At 45.4% G+C, this 20,800-nt stretch overlaps 1 protein-coding gene and 1 pseudogene across 2 annotated transcripts; one reads left to right on the forward strand and one right to left on the reverse strand.

Annotated features, from left to right (window-relative positions):
* Positions 1-5,018: 5,018 nt before the first annotated feature.
* LOC309362389 (HLA class II histocompatibility antigen, DR alpha chain-like) lies at positions 5,019-8,465 on the reverse strand (annotated as a pseudogene). The gene is made up of 4 exons (XR_014173301.1): positions 8,435-8,465; positions 6,220-6,488; positions 5,745-5,886; positions 5,019-5,575 (listed from the first exon to the last, which is right to left on the reverse strand). The product of XR_014173301.1 is annotated as an HLA class II histocompatibility antigen, DR alpha chain-like (transcript).
* A 6-nt stretch (positions 8,466-8,471) lies between these two features.
* LOC309362390 (vomeronasal type-2 receptor 26-like) lies at positions 8,472-19,572 on the forward strand (the record flags this gene model as incomplete). The annotated part of the gene is made up of 5 exons (XM_081931739.1): positions 8,472-8,518; positions 10,063-10,209; positions 11,110-11,401; positions 16,402-16,528; positions 18,317-19,572. The coding sequence occupies 5 exons, from the start codon at positions 8,472-8,474 to the stop codon at positions 19,216-19,218; spliced, it is 1,515 nt and encodes a 504-aa protein (XP_081787865.1). The 3' UTR covers positions 19,219-19,572.
* Positions 19,573-20,800: the final 1,228 nt, after the last annotated feature.

A 20,800-nucleotide genomic window follows, 5' to 3' on the forward strand; every position in this document is an offset into this window, starting at 1 on the left:
CAGGAAGGAGGGAGGCTCCAACTTTGTTGCTTGGCTGTGTTGGTCACCCAATAAGAAGTCTAAGAATGACTGTGGGGTGGAGCTTGCATGCCTTGTGCCCGGCCGCGTTGCCTGGGGACTCACCTTTGCTCTGCGCTTCCTAGCAGAGAGGTGACGGTGGTTTTCCTTGCTGTATCCCCTATGCCGGGTTGCTGCACTGTGGGAACCACCACTCGAGGCTTCGCTTGGCTGCTGGCTGGGCTTTGTGTCTTTGGCTTGGAGGGGCTCAGAAGTTGAACATACCTGTGCTCAGAATCGGATGGATATGTCATCGACGGCCCACTCACCCTTGCCGGGGAAAAGGTCTGTCTGGAGTACGGGCAAATGGTGGGGGGAAAGGAAAGGCGATCTTGTGGTGAGGGGGGGGGAGACTGTGTGTGTGTGGCTAGTTAATGCAAGCTGAGGGGGGTTTTGAACGCTGGGGAGGGGAGGCAGTGGAAGACAGGAGTGCCTGGGAAAGGTGAGGCTGCTGGTCCCTTATTTTCAAATCTGTAAGTTGACAGCTATGCCCTAATGTAGGAGTAAATCCTATGGAACCAAGCAAGATTTATTTCTCAGAAGACAAGGGAAGGGTAAATTACCCATTTGTGTTGAAGGAAGAGCATTTGTCTTGTAGTGTTTCTCTGAGCTTAATGTATATGCTTTCTATTTTGCCTTCTCTGCCAACTCCCTGTAATTCAGAATCTGTTGTCTTTCCCTGTCCTCTTTCCAACCACAGTCTTATACAGATGAAAAATTCAGTTTCCTTTCGGCTTCACCCCCAAAATTTATATTGCTATTTATTCACTTACACACCACTCTTCTGGAATAACATGAATGTGCCAAATGATCTCATCTCTTGGTTCAAATTGTGTTCTTTAACATGCAAAAGGGAGCTTCCTCTTCTCCTCTCTTTCTGGCTAGGTGCTGCCCCTTGGTTTGTGCAATGATCGGTGCCAGCCAGGCTACAGCCGGAAAAAGAAGGAGGGGCGGCCATTTTGTTGCTATGACTGTGCTTCATGTCCAGGTGGGATGATTTCGAATCAAATGGGTAGGAGACATCATCTATTATTTTAAACAATGCTTCCTAGTCTATTTCAAGTTTCCCCTTAATAGCAGTTCAGTACTCCTAAACAGAACAGCAGTTGCACTCAGATCTGGAAGAAAGAAGACAGACACAGAGAGTTGGGCAAACTAAAGCCACAACTTTAACCTTGACAAAGTAGATCTGTAGAAATAGGTGTGGATCATGTCCAGTGTTCTCTGCCTGCTCCCCACCTGCCACAACTTGTGGAGTCAGGGAAGACTTGGCTAACCCTCCATCCCCATAGTTTTAGGGCTGAGAGCCAGAAATACAAAATCAAAGTCTGCTGCTGCAAGATATCATAGCGGCTTCTCACTTATCAGAAGAGACTACAGCTTGCTCTTTCAATGGCACCATATTAACAGTCATCAATACGTTGCATCTGAAATTCCTGGTGATTTGATTGATAGCACTTATATGGTTTATTAAGAAATAATACCCGTTGCATTTTTGTGGTTTCCACTTATCTCCAATACTTGTTTCCAATTAATTAATGTCTCAGAATTGTGTTTTGGGAGCAGAAGTAGTATTTGTTTCAAAGGAAATTTGATAGGTCATTGGAGATGGAGGAATCCATTTCATTACAAAGAATGAAATATGCCAGAAGAAAAAGGTTGCCTTGTTTGTGAGAACTCATACATCATTAATCTGGTTTTTTTTAGATATGGATTATTGTTTCAAATGCCAAGAAGGTCAATTTCCAAACCAGAACAGAGATCAATGCATTCCCAAAAGCCAACATTTTCTTTCCTACACAGAGCCTTTGGGATTCACATTAGCTGCCTTGGCTCTGCTCTTCGCTCTGGTCACAGCCTTGGTCCTTGGCGTCTTCTCTAAGAACGGGGACACTCCCATTGTCAAAGCCAACAACCGGGACCTCACCTACACTCTGCTCCTTGCCCTCTTGCTCTGCTTCCTCTGCTCCTTGCTCTTCATTGGCCAGCCTCACCCAGTGAGCTGCTCTTTACGACAAACGGCCTTTGGCATCATCTTCTCCATTGCGGTGTCTTGTGTCTTGGCCAAAACCATCACGGTGGTTCTGGCCTTCATGGCCACCAAACCAGGATCCAGGGTGAGGAAATGGGTGGGGAAATCTCTGGCCAACTCTCTTCTTCTGGGTTGCTGCTCACTTCAAGCCAGTATTTGTGCTGTTTGGCTCTGTACAGCTCCTCCCTTCCCAGATGTGGACATGAACTCTCTGGCGGAGGAAATCGTCCTGGAATGCAATGAAGGTTCTGCCCCCATGTTTTATTGTGTCCTGGGGTACCTGGGATTCCTGGCCAGTGTCAGTTTCACGGTGGCTTTCCTGGCCAGGAAGTTGCCAGACAGTTTCAACGAAGCCAAGTTCATCACCTTCAGCATGTTGGTGTTCTGCAGCGTTTGGCTGTCCTTTGTTCCCTCTTATCTGAGCACCAAAGGGAAGCAGATGGTGGCTGTGGAGATCTTCTGCATCTTGGCCTCCAGTGCAGGCTTGCTCGCTTGCATCTTCTTCCCCAAATTGTACATAATCATTCTGAGGCCGGACTTGAACAGCAAAGACCACTTGATTTTGAGGAGCAAATAAGAGTCAACTTGTGTTGATGCCTTTAATTGTTGCATTATTAGAAAATGCAGACATTTGTTGGAATAAAACTGGCCAAGTAATCCCCTTGTGTGTCCCAATTCTAATCTTTTTCATACTCAGTGTTTTCACACCTCTCTTGTCATTGTCTATTTATTTACAGCATTTTTCACAATCCGTGTCAAAGTGGTTTGCACAGAAATCTAAGTCTAAACACAGTAATTCATAAGAACATTGGGAGAATTTGCTGGATCCAACCCATTACGCATCTAGTCCAGCATCCTGTTCTCAAAGGGGCCAACCAGATTATCAATAATATAATTATTTATTCAATTTGTATACCACCCTCCATTTATTTCTTCTTCTTCTTCTTCTTCTTCTTCTTCTTCTTCTTCTTCTTCTTCTTCTTCTTCTTCTTCTTCTTCTTCCCCATCTGATAGGGTTGCTGCACTATTGGTGCTTCCAACATATATAAAAACATAATACAGTGGTACCTCGGGTTACATACGTGTCAGGGTTTCAGGGAGAGAAGAGCAGATGGGGGAGGAGACAGAGAGCGAGGGGGAAGAATCCCAGAGAGATGAGGAGGAGGATGACGATGCCCAAAGGTCGTCCATGAGTCTGACCAGTGAGTCAGAGGACTCCCAAAAGGGGGCCCCCCTGGTCAGACCAAAGGGGGGACAAGGGGGAAGCAGTGAGGAGCAGGGGAGCGAAGGGAGAAGCCCCAGTGGGAGTTGGAGACAGGAGCCGGCTTCTCAGCCGGAACGGAGTGAAGGGGGTGGAGTTACCAGTGTGTCAGAGGGAGCAGAGCAAGAAAGAGACAGGGGAAGGAGATCGGAGCAGGGCGCTCAGCCGGAAGGGGTGGAGAGCAGCACAGGGAGCAGTGTAGCGGTCGAGAGAAAGGTCAGAAGCAACGTACGCGCGCCAAGTTCAAATGTAGAGGCGCGCGGAAGTGAGGAGAGCCCTGGGGAGGAGCCCGGCCCCAAAGCGAGAAGGAGGGGGGCAGAGGCGTCAGAGGATTCAGCCTCGGGCGAGTCCCGGCGAGGGGGAACCCAGGGGGGCAGAAAGACCCTGCGGAAAAGGAAGGAGAGGAAGAGGTGGTCCAGGACTAGCCTCTTAAATTGGTGCCTCGGCGGGACAGATTCAGAGGGGACTTCAGCGGTCTAACGTTACAGACGTAGAGTCACAAAGATGGAATGTAAACGCAACCATGATCTTCAATAAAGACTTTCTGTAAATAAACCGGATCGGAGTTGGGTCTCTTGTGAGCTGGGACCAAACGGGTGGCTCTGACAATACGCTTCAGGTTACATACGCTTCAGATTACATACTCCGCTAACCCAGAAATAGTGCTTCAGGTTAAGAACTTTGCTTCAGGATGAGACCAGAAATCGGGCTCCGGCGGCGCGGCAGCAGCAGGAGGCCCCATTAGCTAAAGTGGTACTTCAGGTTAAGAACAGTTTCAGTTTAAGTACGGACCTCCAGAACGAATTAAGTACTTAACCAGAGGTACCACTGTAATCAATACTTTATTGCGATCCAAAGTCCCATAAAACATAAACCATAAAACAATTTCAAAACTAGATACAGTTAAAACAACCAGACAGACAGATGGTAGCACCAAGGCAGTCATTTTGTTTCATCTAGGGCATAATGATCTTTGTTTCTTATAACCTCTGATAGAACCTTTGCCACGGCCAGTGTAATATCATTTGACCTGCCTTCCAAAAGATATTTAATATGGGAGGCTTTAGATTTTCCCTGCAAATTTGCTAGTAAGGGTTTGATGAGTTGGCCCCTCGCTTGCTCATGTTGCCCACAATGCAGTAGGATATGCTTCATACAATTACGTCCTGGGAAGGTAAACAAAGCCTATTCTGATAGGGGATGCCTCTCAGTCTGCCATTTAGAACTTCTGAGGGAAATACATTTAGTCTGGCTTTGGTAAATAAATGCAGATAGGTAGGTACAGACAAATTCCTAAGGTATCAGGATATCTGAAAGTCGTACCTGTATTGACTTCCAGCTGCAACTGGGCTACAAATTACATAAGATCAGGATTGCAGGTCGCTATGTGAGATGTTTCAAAGCCTTTGCCTCAGGGATTCAAGGGGAGTGTCATAACCCAGATGATATAAGAGGGATGATGGCAGTCCAGTCAAGGTAGCTTTACTGGCCATGGTTTTCAGCCATGGGCTGACAAACTTCTCGTTGAAACAAAAAAAATTCCTTCCAGTAGCACCTTAAAGACCAACCAAGAACTAACTTAGTTGGTCTTTAAGGTGCTACTGGAAGGAATTTTTTTTGTTTTGACTATGGCAGACCAACACGGCTACCTATCTGTAACTGAAACTTCTCGTTGGTTAAATGTACTAATAATCCCTTCCCCAGGCTGAATACTGAGATCTTGAGCCAGTATCTCGAGGCAGCCCACCAAGCATTCACCTGTTTCCAGAAATAGAATTGAATTTGGGACACAGTTTGGGACCTGTAATAGGGACCAAAGAAACTTTCCCTGGAACCCGTCCAACTTAGGAAATGAGCCATTGTACCAGACGTTTGAAGCATAGAGACATTGGGAAACAGATTTTGCATTAGAAACCCTTATGGCTGATGGCCTCCCCTTGTAAAAAAAAAAATATCGGAGTAGAGCTGTCAACAGTCTGAGAGCAATTTCTTTGTTAAGAGGGAAACATAAAAGGGAGAAAAGTAATGTACAGTAAGTCTGCCTAAGATCTATGGCTATCATTATTGTTCTCGGAAGTTAAACACATTATCAGAAAAGCTTCTAAGAATAAGCTGCACATGGAGGTAGCAACTCCTTCCAGCTTATTTATATCAGAAGAGAGCCAAAGGAGCTGAGCTGAGAGGACCTTGCAGAAGAGGCTGTCGGGAAACAAATCCTCCATTATCTGAAAAGAAAGGAGAAGGGAGCTTGTGAGCTGGGAGTATTGAGGTTGAGCAGCTTCTGGGCAGGATGAGGCCCACCCTACCCCATTGCTATGACAAAGCCGCTGTCCCCTATTTTGGCTTCCCTTGAATTTGTCTCTGAGCCCATGAAGTGAAACGGGTTCAACTCACAAGAGGCCCCTGTGACCGTTCATCCTCATGGCCTTGAAGAAAAGGATGGTGCCAGAGATGATGCCAAGGATATCAAAGGCCAAGCCCAGGGCACCCAGCACATTCTTCATCGTCTCTGGGATGGGGGAGGGTGCCTTGGAAACTGGGATGGAGAGAGAGAGAGAGGACAGGGCTAAGGAGGGACTCTGTTTCTCTCTGTGTGTTCAGCAAAAGAAAGAACCCAGGAGTCCTGACACACTCACCCCACACCCTTTAATATACACTTTTAAGTTAAATTGAGGGACAATACCTTGAAGGGAGCTGAGCACCTTATTTTGTCCTATGGCTAGAAAGAGCAGAATGAATTATGCAAAATGCAAATATACTTCAATTGAATAAATTGCTCTGATAATCAGAACTTGCTTCTTATGAGCCAAAAATCTGGGTTTGTGAGTTCAAATCCCAGAGAAAAGCCCCAATCCTGTCCGGTGCTTACGCCAGATCTTCTCCATCTTTACCTCTGGGATGCCCCAGTGCTCCACTTGGCAAATGTAGATGTCTCCCTGCTGTGGGACAAAGGGGAGGTAGGAGAACTTACGGAAAGTGTTGTCCATGCTGGTGTAGAAGTCTGTCTCCTCCATGCCCTCAGAGACCACCTCATTGTTCTTCAGCCAGGTGATGTTCAGCACTTGGTAGAGAACTCGTCCACAAAGCAGTCCCGCAGTTCCATGGCATTTTCTGGGTACACGGTGGCTGAAGGAGCAACTGAGGAAGGAGATGGAGAAAGAAATGGGATTAAAACCCATTTTAAGCAGTCTATAAATTGAAAACATAGCAATTAGCTGTTAGGCTGATCTCCCCCTTTGTTCCCCCCAGTTTATCAAAGAAACCTGCTACAGGCTGAAAAGTAAGTTTAAAACATATATTTGCTCACAGTCAAGCATTCATCCTCAGCACCAACAGCATTAAAACTTCAGGCGATGCTGAAGGACTTTCTCTGTTCCCAAACACACACCCTCATTTCACAGCAGCAACAGCCCCAAAAGGTGATCCTGGGGTGGATTTGCATTTGGGGTGACTCTGGCAGATAGAAATTTAGAGCAATCCTTCGATAGACCAATCCATGTCTCCTCACAGGGTGATTGCGAATATAGCAAGGATGTAACTCTGCCCTGAGCTCTTTGCCGCAAAATGAAACCAAGAATAGAAGGATTTCCTCCGAGTCCTCAAGGGTTCTGCTCCGTGATGTTTTCAGGTTCCGCCTTTTGTGGTGTTGGGGAGGAGAGAGAGTTTTCTGGGGGCATTAGGGACGGGGGGGGGGGGTTATGCCTTTTGGGTGTGAACATTGGAGGTTTCTGAACCAAGCAGGTCTCTGTGGCAGCAGAGCCCATAAAGGGGAAAGAATAACTCTTGTCTTATCTCCCTTTCCCTCCTTCCAACAGGAAAGGCTAGTTGAGGGGTCAGATCCTGCACCCCTCTCCCTTTCGTGTTTCCTTCCTTCCCCCAACCCCTCCGTATTCCCGGGTTCTGCACCTGTCGGGGGGGGGGCTTCTCCTCCCTGCAGCCAGAGAGACCTCTCCACCTTTGCCCACAAGCAACGCCCAGGGGCGCGATCTTTCTCCCCTAACCCGCCAGGCTTCTTTGCGGGGACCCCTCCCCAGACATCTCCCCCCCCCTCCTTCGCCCCCTGAGCTTTCAGGGATCAGGCCCTTGGCGGGGCGAGGAGGGGGGTCACCCAGAGGCAGCAAAGGGCTCTTCCTCCTCCTCTGGGCTCCATCTCTGCAGCTCTTCCTGGGCCGAGGCGGGCGAGGGGCGATTCAAGCCCAAGTGTCCCTTGCCCCTTCCTCCTGGATGCTCGCCCTCCAAGGGGCTGTGGGGGGCGGGGGCGGCCAGGGGGGGTTTGGCGGAGCAGAAAAGTCCCTCCCAGCTCGGCCAGTGAACAAGCGCCCTGGCAATGACCAGCCTGCCTGTCTCCAGGTAAGCCATCCCCAGGCAGGAGCCTCAGCCGGAGACTGACAGAAAAGAGCAGCTGGAAAAGGGGAGCTTTTTTGCGGGGGGGGGGGTGCATCTTCCCAAGAGGGGAGGGGTCTGTTGCAGGGAATGGGCTGCGGGGGCTCCTCTCTGTCCTCCCCCGTGTGTTTGTGCATGGGGCTCCTCAGACACCAGCACCAGGGATGTTTCTTGAAAAGGGGAGCTGGGGGCTGGAGGAGGCTTTTATTTTGGGGGGGTCTCCTTATTGGGGGGCTGCCAGGCCTCCTCGGGATGCAGGTTGGTGGGCGAAGGGGGGAGCCCCGACCTCAGCAGACAGTTATTCCCCCTTGAAATCGAAGAAAGGGGGCTCTGATTTCCCCGGGGGGGGGACCTGGCCCTTCTGAGCCTGCGATGACACGCACGGAACTTCCTTCCTCTGCCTTCTATCTTGCTGCATCAAGTGACCTCCTCCCAGTTTGGATCCCACTCAGTGGCGTAGCGTGGGGGATGCAGGGGGGCCGGGCGCACCGGGCGCAACATCTGGGGGTTAGGGAAATCCACGGGTTAGGGGACGCAAATCCATGGGTTAGGGGGCGCAAATTACTTGCCTTGCCCCGGGTGCTGATAACCCACGCTACGCCACTGATCCCACTTGTCTGCTGGCCAAGCCGTTGCCCCAGTTTCCTGCTTGCAGGGAGGTAATTGGAGAGAGGGCAGTAAAAAGATGCTGCTGCAGCTACAGCGAAACAGTCCTTTCTCCGCTTCTCTCATGTCGACATGGGAGCGGTTGTGGAATATAGACCTGAAGTCTACAGGAAGTTATGGTTTGAGGGGAAACTATATGAAAATGATGTATAGATGTTATTTGATGACATTCATGTTGATAATACTGCATAAGCAAATGGGGCAAATAATTTAAAGAGACGAACCCATAATCACGATGCATCTGAACCTGGAATTTCCCTAGGCTGTGACTGTACCTTTAACTCTAGGCCTTCACATTGGGGGGGGGGGGGATGAAGGAGGTTTGGGCTGGGTGTTCATCAGTATGCAGATGATACCCAGCTCTACCTCTCTTTCAAATCAGAACCAGTGAAGGCGGTGAAGGTCCTGTGTGAGTGCCTGGAGGCGGTTGGAGGATGGATGGCGGCTAACAGATTGAGGTTGAATCCTGACAAGACAGAAGTACTGTTTTTGGGGGACAGGAGGCAGGCAGGTGTGGAGGATTCCCTGGTCCTGAATGGGGTAACTGTGCCCCTGAAGAACCAGGTGCGTAGCCTGGGAGTCATTTTGGACTCACAGCTGTCCATGGAGGCACAGGTCAAATCTGTGTCCAGGGCAGCTGTTTACCAGCTCCATCTGGTACGCAGGCTGAGATCTTATCTGCCTGCGGACTGTCTCGCCAGAGTGGTGCATGCTCTGGTTATCTCCCGCTTGGACTACTTCAATGCGGGCCTCAAATTTCCCCATTGAACTGAACCTCAAATTTCCCCAGATTGTGATTCTACCTTAAAATCTGGGCTTTCACATTATAGCAAAAATGAAGACTTGTTGGGCAATGCCCAATATCAGGGATGTGTAGTTAAATTTACTCTAACATGAGCAGATGCAGCTTGGACCTACTGAGCTACGTGTCACATATTCCTAACTACTCTTCAAAAGAGAAAATATGAGTTGTAGGACTCCAGGGAGGCGAAGTGGGTGGACTCCTCACAGGTTCAATAAAAATGCAGCTTCAAAAACAAGGGGCACCCTGGGGAATAGATAGTCACCCCTATCATTACCAGAATTGCTGGTTTCCATCTGACTGACAACAAAAAGTGCTTCCAGGGATCTTTAGCACATCAACCATCAGTTTCTAAAAGAAGTTACAAAAGCCTCATATTTTTTAGAACAAGAGATAGGCAAGATTCTGTATCATTCGTTAATCATCATTCCCGCTTCATATGTTGATTTCTCTTTGGCTGCTGTATCTTCCACTTCCCAGATTTTATTTGAAATCCTGTTTTGGCATTATTTCTGTTCCTTTGCACAAACTGATTTGCAGAGTTTTACCCTTTCTGCCTGCTTTCACATCAGGGCGTTGATAACTTTAGCTGTGTATGAGGTATTTTCCCTTTTTTAAGTAACTACCACTCACCCCTAAAGAATAAAGTCAACAGAAAAATGATTTGATCCAGATTATTTTCATGAAAGCTAGCTCCTGCTGAAGTCAATCCTGATCAGAACCACATGCAATTCTGCAGGGAAACATGGGAGGCTGCTTTTCGTGGGAAGACCCTTTCCACAGAAGAATCCTGCTGGTTGTGATGTTGCTGCTTGTGCTGCTGTGTCATAGTGTTTGCCAGGCATATTCCATGAATTGCAGCATACGCGACGATCCTCTCCCTATTCCTCATGAGTTTTACCTGCCGGGAGACCTGGTCATCAGTGAAATTGTTTCTCAGGTCTTCTTGCTCTACAATCTCCTCTCTTTCATGGAACAGCCGACACAGATTGTGATTGATGAGCCCATGTAAGTCTCTCTCTCTCTCTCTCTCTCTCTCTCTCTCTCTCTCTCTCTCTCTCTCTCTCTCTCTCTCTCTCTCTCTCTCATAAACACACACACACACACACACACACACACAAACACTTGTTGCAACGTATGTTCAGAATATAATTACTGGGAATATGTCTTTAAGGAAAACTGTTCATTTTGGGAGTGAGAAAAGTGTCGTGTCAGAAGCTTGTTCATATCTATTTAGCCTTCTGCATTATACTGTTAGCACAAAGCATTAGTGAGTTTTCTCACACAAGTGTCATTGAAGTGTAAGGATCTTCAGTACGTCCATTGAGCTTTTTCTCCACACTACTTCTTCTTACTCTTTGTTCCCTACCATCCTTGGCCTTCATCTGTATCCCATCCCATTGTCTTTCAGTCACTTGGTCTTTTAAACTTTCGATTCATATTATTTTGGTCCAGGCATACCACCCTATTCTATCCTTCCTCTTGATTTCATCCTGTCCATCCTTCAGCCCTCTCCAGATTACATATGACCAATTCCACTGAGTTGCTACAACTGTAAATACATTGGACCCACAATCAAATCTGATGAGAGTATGTGTATGAGAGGAGCATTTGGAAATATTCTCTGGATTCCTCTTCTGGTGCATTTAAATAGGTAGAGGTAATATATTGGGGGAGGGGGGTCGTGTGATTTTTAAATTGGTCATAAGACATATTGTAAGTGGGAAACGCTCCTCAGTTACCTTGCTATTTCCAGATAATAAACAATCCCTTCTTACTTACTTGATGCAATTTCATCTTATTTATTGTTTGATTGTAATAACTGAAAGATGAGCTGAGAGATGAAGAGGACACACATATTTTTCTTGCTTCTCTCACTATTTGTGTCATCTACTACTTTTATTACAGCTCAGTGCCAAAGAACTACCAGCACATCCTGGCCTTAGCATTTGCTGTCAAAGAGATAAATGAAAATCCCAACATTTTATCGAATCTCTCGCTGGGATTTCACACCCTCAATAGCTACTACACTGCAAAGACAACCTATAAGGCCACCCTCAGCCTCTTTTCTGCACAGCGTCACTTTGTCCCCAACTTCAAGTGTCACAACCACAACAACCTGATAGCTCTCATTGGAGGATGCATCTCTGAAATCTCTGCCAACATGGCCGTCATTTCAGCCATCTACAAGACTCCACAGGTAAGCTGTGTGCAAGCAAGTACAGATAGTTCAGAGTTGTGGCACAATATCATGATTTCAAAAACATGGCCTGCAATATTTTGGATAGCCAACTGGTTAAATACAGTCCAAGTGATAATACTATCAAGTTTATTCACAGTTCTTTGTAAACAGGGCTGATCAGACTTGAGATAAATTTGCAGTGAAGTGGCTCAGGGCTTTGTCACTCTCTAGATACGGTTCAAGATTTTTATCCATGATTTACTCCAGAGCTGGGAACTCTCAGGATGCTGTGGGACACAGAGGCTGGGGAGAAGTCTTCTGAGGGAAAGATGTGGGGCCCTGTAGAGAAACCCAGGACAACCAAATATCTGGAAGAATCAGCAATGGTCCTAAGGCCACCTCAAGTCCCTGTTCAAACCAATGACTCACTTGGCCCACTAATTGCCTCCTTCCCAATATTAAAGCCTTGTCTTATTCCCCGATTTCCCCCTTTGTCTCATGGACCTAAAGTCGGATAGTGGCAGCAAGAGATTTTGCACTTTGGGGCATGCGCGAGCAGCAAAACCCAGAAGTAACCTTTTCAGATACTTCCGGGTCGCCGCGGGACATAACCTGAAAGAAGGTAACATGAAGCAAACGTAACATGAGGTATGAGTGTATAAACCTCTGGGGGTCACGTGACGTGACAGTGGCTAAATGGTTTGGTGGCAAAACAGAGAAGACCACGTGAAGAATACTTGTGCATTTTTTTCCAGCTCACTTATGGATCATTTTTGCCAATACAACATGCCAACACTTTATACCCCTTTTTGTACCAGATGGTCCCAAATGAAGCCCAACAGCACATCGGGGTTGTGCGGTTACTCAAACATTTTGGATGGACATGGATTGGGCTTGGTGCTGTGGATGATGACAAAGGGGACCAGTTTTTGCAGACAATGGTCCCAATGCTTGATGAAAATGGCATCTGTTATGCCTTCATCATGAGAATACCAAAATGGAATTATGTGGATGAGATGATAGAATATGTTTTACAACGTGTAGAATACTTTTCAACTGTCTTCAGAGAGAAAGCCAGTGTGTTTTTTGTATATGGAGAACCTCCATCCTTTCAGGTTTTGAGAATGTTGTTCTTTGTAGCACCATTCATGGAACTGCCACCTCTTGGAAAAGTCTGGATTGTTACATCTCACTGGGATTTTGCATCACACTCTATTCAAAAGAATTGGGATTTACAAACCTTCCATGGTTCCATATCTTTCACAGTTCACTCAAATCAGCCTGAGGGTTTCCAAAAGTTCCTTCAGATGGTAAGACCTTCGTGGTTCAAAAGAGATGGCTTTATTCAAGACTTCTGGGAACAGGCTTTTGGCTGTTTGCTAACAATGTCCAAGGAGTGGGAAGGAGAGGAGAATAAAACCTGCACTGGGGAAGAGAATCTGGAGAGTCTGCCTGGAGGTTTGTTTGAAATGAAAATGACTGGCCACAGCTACAATGTCTACAATGCTATCTATGCTGTGGCACATGCTCTGAATGCTATATTCCAATTCAAATCCATGCATAGAAGATTGGAAGAAGGACGAAAAATGGCATTTCAGAATGTGGAACCATGGCAGGTAATTAAGTCACAACACATTTTTTTAAAGGTTGGCTGACATTTGATCCAGAAATAAAGGTAAGGAAGAAAATCAAGTTATTCGCTTACAGGGTGAATAATGGTCTTTAAAATGATAGTGTTGTGCAAATCAACATTTTTAGTTGAAGCCCTTCCTGTCTAGCCTTTCCCACAACAATAAGCCAAAAGGCAAAGGAATCTGACAACCATTCTTTTTTTCCATTACAAATGTTCATAAAAATGAAGTTGCTGTTGTTCAGACATTAGTGGCAAGCAGGCTGAAGCAGGGGGCCTTCCTCCCTTTCTGTGCTTCCTTTAAAGACGGTCTAGTTGTGGGTGAAAAGGGGAGAGGTGGTGCAGTGCCCAGAAAGGATTCCTAAGAGTGGCGTCACAGCCTAATCCCGACTGTATTGCTGTGCAAACGATCAAGCTCTGCTGCAAGAGGGCTTAAGACATCAGAGAAGTCTGGGTGTGGTTCAGCTGAGGCAGGATGAGACCCTGATGCACATCCAGTTGAGAGTAGGATGAGGAAGGTAAACTGGGATAGCCAGGCTGTACCAGCCACGACCCAACTCAGCCAGAGATCCACTGCATCTCAACCCTGTCCATTCTGGGAGATCTTGGTATAGGATTACCTAGATGATGATGCATTTTAAATTTCAAACCTAAATTCATTTATTCCAAAAGATGCTTCAAAGCGGTGAGTGCAACTTGAACAGACAAACTTCCACTTAGCATGTGTCATAAACTTAAATTGAGATTTACTATAACTATGTTTAAGGTGTGGATACCCAGAGCAGTACTGTTAGCCCCAGAGCCATCACCCCTCCAGTTTCCTTCATGATCTCATGCAGCCTGTTCTTGTTGTAAAAGATGGGATGATACCTGAATTGGAAACCAAGTTATAAAGGCCAGTGTGATCAATGTGGGAACCATTTATACTCTTAGGTGCAGAGTGTGCTAGAGGGATGGTGTCACCAACCTATAGAAGGCTCGTTGAACACAAAGTTGGTAGCAAACTGAGTTTTACGTTGACCTGGGAGCAGGAGCCTGGGGGTGCTCTCAATGAGGCATGTGGGAGCAGTTTTCTTTTTGTTTCTTTTTGCAAATCCACTTGGATAAGATAAGCAATGGCAGTCTAGTGAATTGTTTGTAAGTCATAATCTGCCACCCATGTGGAGGCAGTGAAAGGAAAAGAAAAATCAAATGATCCCATATCATGAACAATTCAAGAGTAGGACATGACAGTCCAATGGATGAAGCCCCCACCTGTGCCAGGTGTGGGGAACGCCCAGCTCTCCATGTGTTGCTGAATTGCAATTCAATCAATTGCAGCTTATAGAAGTTCTAATGCAGCAACATATGTCCCTTTGTGAAATGGTTGTCCTTTTTTTGTGTTATCCTTCAATCCAGGTCCATCATTTTCTACAGAGCATCGTTTTCAATAACAGTGCTGGAGATCGTGTGCACTTTAATGAAAATGCAGAATTAGTTGTAGGTTTCGATGTTACAAACTGGAGGATTTACCCCAATGGTTCAGTGGTTAGAGCCAAAGTTGGAAAACTGAACCCTCAGGCTCCTTTTGGCAAAGAGTTAACCATTCATGATGATCAGATTGCGTGGCATAAAAGCTTTAATCAGGTGAGACATAGCTGTGTGAGAGATCAGATATTGCCATGAAAATCAACCTTGGGTCCCAAAGGTTGTTGGCCTACAACTCCCATCATCATCAGGCGGGTTAGCCAATAATCAAGGAGGATGGGAGGTGTCATAAAATGCACCAGTATCTGGGAGCTGAATCCTGAAGGACAGGTATTGAGATCGGCTTCAAAATTTTTGAAAATTCCTTATTGTGTTCCAGATTTAATTTTGGTAAAATCCCACATAATCTTTTCTTTAATTGCTTGATTTCTGGCCTTTGTTGAATAGGCTACATTCCAGCGATTCCAAAAACAAAGGCTTCTGGATACATCCCAGTAGTTCTCTCTATTCTCCACAGAGGCAAGCAAGGTGGATGATCGCTGTTCAGGGCCACATTCTAGCCAAGCAGAAGAGCTTGAGGAGGCGCAGAGCAGGGCTGGTGGGGGGAACATGGAAAGCATGACTTGGGATGAAACCTGAGGCATGAAGAGAAGCCCCCGCCCTCCATCCTGGCATTTTCTCCCCAGCAATGATTATTATTATTGGTTACATTTCTATCCTGCCCTTCCTTGGTAATACCAAAGTAACAAGCAAAAACAATACCCCCCTGGCCCAACCCAACCCAAAGTGAGTAAGATACAGCGGAAGTACCACCTTAATCCGCCCATCTTTCATTCTCATTAGGTGTCAATAAAAGAACTTTGCTAAGCTTTGGGCCTTATCGGTTCAGATGAATTTGTTCTGTTTAAACTCTCTCTGGACAGAAGCAACATGGTTCAATTGAGGAATATTTCCCTGTTACCAAAAATATTTTTATTATCGTAAAAAAAAAGAAAACCCTACCCCTTTCCTCAATTTCCCCTAGTATAGATGCAAAACATGGACTGACTGCTTTGGCAGGTAGAATTCCTCCTCTGCACCATCTCCATCAGATCAAGGGGCCTCTGGGTGGCAAAGCATCTGAGCCCCACAGAGCCACCAAGGGATTCTGTTCAGGGATGCTGAGGGGTGGTGAGAAAGGCTATATCTGTCCAAAGCCCAGATGATGTGAGGGCCCATGACTTCCTGGTTGTCTCTCATGGTTCTGGGCTCACAGCTGCCAGGCTCCATGAGCATCTGCTATCTATAGGCCATTGGCTCCTTAACCTGCTATGAAGACAAGGGCAGGAATACTGGAGAATAATGTGATGGAGAGAGGATGGCAGTCCTTCACATCTCACTCTGGGGAGAAGATGAGATGGCACCTTCCTTTCAGGTAGCATTTGTTCAGTGCACAGGTAGCAGCTGAGCTACGACATTGGAGAGAGGCAGAGAATATGATTCGCCTCCATAAACCTTTCTGCAATGCTTTATTCAGATCAGCCCAGGCTTCCTTCTGAAGCCAGCTAGGATTCCACATCCTTGGGACTCAGCATGCCACTATCTTTCATTCTTAGGGTAGGCCAGCCCTCTTCAGGCGCTCGCTCCTGACACAAGTGGGGTGATCTGACAGGGGGAGCTATTGACTGTCGCCTCTCCATCAGGACCATCCCTGTCTCCCTCCGGGTGCTGAGCTCTGAATGCAGGGTCCTAAAACTGTTCTGAAAAAGGATAAATGTAGAGGACACTCCCTGCTACAGATATCCAGCCCTCAACATGTGGAGGAAAGCTGGAACAGCTGACTGCTGCATGCTCACTTTCCTCAGCACATAATCCTAATCATGCGACATTCGAATGACGGATAATATGCTCTTGCTAATCTTCCTTTCATCTTTTGGTGCAGAAGCTGCCAGTTTCTGTGTGCAATGACAACTGCTATCCTGGCTACAGCAGGAAAAAGAAGGAGGGAGAGAAATTCTGCTGCTATGATTGTGTTCCATGTCCAGAAGGGACCATCTCTAACCAGAAGGGTAGGAGCAATACTTTTTTCCTAGAAAAATAGGTGATGCTACTCAACATGAACACATGTAACAAATTATACTTGGCAAGTATTGTTTACCCCAATAAATCATAGGACAATCCTGGAAGAGAGATTATGATGCTAGTTCCCACCTTCCATGGCCATGGGTCTGGGGTGTGTAGGTCTTCTTTTAAGTCCATTAAATATTTCTACCATTTCCTTCAGTCTCCCTGGTTGCTCTCAATTCCTTATTTGAAAAGATCTTTTGTCATGACATCTTCTCCTGCCTTTGAATGCTAAGTGCTTCAAAATGTTAACAGGCTGTATGCTAAAAACAAGTTCTTCCTTTTACCTTAAGAAATGTATTTCTGGTTTCTTTGGAAGTAAAAATATTTCAGTCAAAATGAACAGCTGCCAGGTGAATCATGGGGTATCTCAAATAAAGCTCAGCTGAGGGTATTATGGGTATTCAGTAAGCATAGGTATGTGGGAAGGGTTGTAGAAGAAAGGAAAGCACATCTAAAAACCCCAGCAACTAGAAAAATAAATATGTCCAACAAAAGTCCTGCACAACACTCACATAAATTTCACCAAACTTTCCTTTCCCCTTTGGAATAAAGTTAAATTTATGGAAACTTTCAACAACAACAGGAACAGTCACAACAAAATCATAATCATAATCATGATAAGAAGACAACAGCCTAGTGCATTCAGGGTTTTCAACAAGAGCAGAATTTACTATTTCATGGAAAAACTATCTAGTAGACCAGTTCAGCATCATCCAGACTTTCTCACTGAAATCATGAATGTCCTGTGGTTGGTCAAAGAACTGCATGAACACAAACAGCACTTTCTTTTTTTTAAAAAAAAAAATATTTATTGATAGTTTTATTTTGATTACAATACCGATAAACAATACAATATAACACATCTCTTGACTTAATTTTCTTAACTTCTTTGGACTCCCTCACATCTCCCGCTCCTGCGTTCCTGTCTATAAAGTTTGTCCAGCAAATTTATCCCCTTGTTTCCATTCTTGTTATCTAATTTTCCAATGTTATATCTCTGATTTTAAATATCTTTTATTCAAATCATAAAACATTAAATATAACCTAAAACTTCCAAATATTTATCTTTTCTTAAATTTAGCTTATCTTCATAATTCACTTCATCTAGCTTAATGGTGCCAAGTTGTTTATACTCTAGCATCCTTCAACATTCATACAGTTTACAATATTTTTGTAGATAAATCTTGAATTTCTTCCAATCTTCTTCTACCATCTCTTCTCCCAGGTCTCGGATTCTGCCAGTCATCTCAGCCAGTTCCATATAGTCTATCAGTTGCGTCTGCACTTTCATTTCTTTTTAAAATAAGTTTTTTTCAAAGCTTTTTCACAATACAACACGTCAAAAGAAGCCACTCTACATGAAAACAAAGAGATAGAGATAAAATGCAAAGTCCTCCCTCCAAAGCTGCTCTTGACTCTGGTCTTACTCAGATAGTGGTGGACCCTTCTAGCTCTCACCTGGGAGCTTTGGTTTTCCCAGTCCCTCACCTTGGGAGGTTTTCCCTTCCCTGCTTCTCACTCAGGATCCTCCCACCAACCATTTGCCCCCCATGTGTGCACAATCCCCCAACAACAGCCCAGAGCAAAGGAAACCCAAAGAAAGTTAAAGAAAGGGGGAAAGGAGAGAGAGGAGAGGAATTTCACTGCCTGCCATAACTGATTCTTTCAGGTAGATGTAGGACATCATCTTGACATTTTTAATTGTTCCTTCTTTCCCCCCCCCCCTCCAGATATGGATGCCTGTGTCAAGTGTGCAGAAGAAAACTACCCAAACCAGGACCAAACAGGGTGTATTCCAAGGGGGCTGAGCTACCTCTCCTACCGAGAAAAGTTAGGGCTCAGCTTAGCTGTCTCCGCTCTGGCTTTCTCCCTAATCACCACTTTCGTGCTGGCGACTTTTGTGAAGCACAAGGACACTCCCATCGTCAAAGCCAACAACCGCAGCCTCACCTACCTCCTCCTCATCTCCCTCCTTCTCTGCTTCCTCTGCTCCTTGCTCTTCATTGGTCAGCCTGGAAAAGGGACCTGCCTCTTCCGACAAATAACTTTCAGCATCGTCTTCTCGGTGGCCCTTTCCAGTATTCTGGCCAAAACCATCACCGTGGTTCTAGCATTCATGGCAACCAAGCCAGGATCCAGAATGAGGAGATGGGTGGGGAAGGGGCTGGCCAATTGCGTGGTCTTTTCCTGCTCTTTCATTCAAGCGGGCATTTGCACCCTTTGGCTAAGTGCTTCCCCTCCATTCCCAGATACAGACATGCACTCACTGAAGAGTGAGATCATCCTGGAATGCAATGAGGGTTCAGCTGCCATGTTTTATTGTGCTTTGGGCTATATGGGTTTTCTGGCCGTTGTGAGTTTCCTTGTGGCTTTCCTGGCCAGAAAGTTACCTGACAGTTTCAACGAGGCCAAATTTATCACGTTTAGCATGTTGGTTTTCTGCAGTGTTTGGCTGACCTTTGTTCCAACCTACCTGAGCACCAAAGGGAAATACATGGTAGCCGTGGAGGTCTTCTCCATCTTGTCCTCCGGTGCTGGGTTACTGGGTTGCATCTTTTTCCCTAAATGCTACATCATTGTGCTGAGGTCTGACCTGAACAACAAGGAAAGCCTAACAAGGGGAAGAAAATAAATAAGGGGCATATCCTTCACTGACATTAAATGGAGAAATATCATGATCTTTGATAAATTTGTGTCTCGTTTCTTTTCCTCTCTGTTGTATTCATATTTCTTGGCCCCTCCGGACATCTTGATGATTTATGCTCATCATGTCCACAAAATATTTAAGGTTGTCATAGCTTCACTTTCAATCAGTGTATATCACATAATTTCCTGCAACCTATTATTCCATAAATGTTTTGGTATATTTGTGTCCTGCTTTGCTTGCGCTACTGCAATAATTTGGTTGCACAGGCAAAGTATCCCAGAAAACAGTGAAGCAGACTAGAGATACAAATAATGCACTATTACAGAACGTGTTACAAAATACCCCTACAATAAAACACCAGTCTGGATGGCTTCCTTGTTTCATCATCATCATCATCATCATCATCATCATCTATGCCTTCCATCTGACTAGGTTGCCCCAGCCATACTGGGCAGCTCCCATGATTTTTTTTTTAAATACAATGAAACATCAACCATAAAAAACTTCCCTGAACATGGCAGCCTTCGAATGTCTTCTAAAAGTCAAATAGTTGTTGATCTCGTTGACATCCGATGGGAGGGCGTTCCACAGAGAGGGCACCACTGCCAAGAAGGCCTGGTTCCCTGTAACCTCACTTCTTGCAGACCGGGACCCATCAGAAGGCCTTTGGAGATGGACCTCGGTGTCCAGGCTGGATGATGGTGTCTCCACAGATGACTTCAGACAAAGAGTTTTCTTGTTCCCTCAGCATATGCAGGCTCTCTATGACCTCCCAGGGGATTTGGAGTAGCAAAGTTGAGAAAGAATCTAGACTGAAAAACTAATAGAGCCATCACTTGTCACTATATTGAGTTTTGTAGGTCCTGAAGATATTTTTTAATGGGTTTTAAAAATCCAAACAAAAAAGATTCTTTCCAGTAGCACCTTAAAGACCAACTGGAGTTAGTTTTTAGTATGAGCTTTCGTGTGCATGCACACTTCTTCAGATACACTGAAACAGAAGTTACCAGACCCTTCTATATAGTGAGAAGGTGGGGACTGGAAAGATTTTTTTTTGTTTTGACTATGGCAGACCAACACGGCTATCTATCTGTATTTGAAAATCCAGTTGATAAAGCCCTTTCCACACACCTGCATATGGTCAAAATATAGATTCGAAGATGCTTGGGCCCCAGACCTTTTGACCCCCATTTTTATTACATCATTCATATTACTAATACTGCATAAATGAATTCTTTTGACCATAAGATATTATAGGCAAACAATATTAGAACAGATTTGTTAAAGGAGATGTTCCCATCATCATGATGAAACTGGGCCTCAGATTGTGATTCTACCTTAAAATCTGGGCTTTCACATTATAGCAAAAATGAAGACTTGTTGGGCAATGCCCAATATCAGGGATGTGTAGTTAAATTTACTCTAACATGAGCAGAGGCAGCTTGGACCTACTGAGCTACGTGTCACATATTCCTAACTACTCTTCAAAAGAGAAAATATGAGTTGTAGGACTCCAGGGAGGCGAAGTGGGTGGACTCCTCACAGGTTCAATAAAAATGCAGCTTCA

Source organism: Podarcis melisellensis (genome assembly GCF_964234715.1).
Source record: "Podarcis melisellensis genome assembly, contig: HAP1_SCAFFOLD_74, whole genome shotgun sequence".
NCBI lineage: Eukaryota > Metazoa > Chordata > Lepidosauria > Squamata > Lacertidae > Podarcis > Podarcis melisellensis.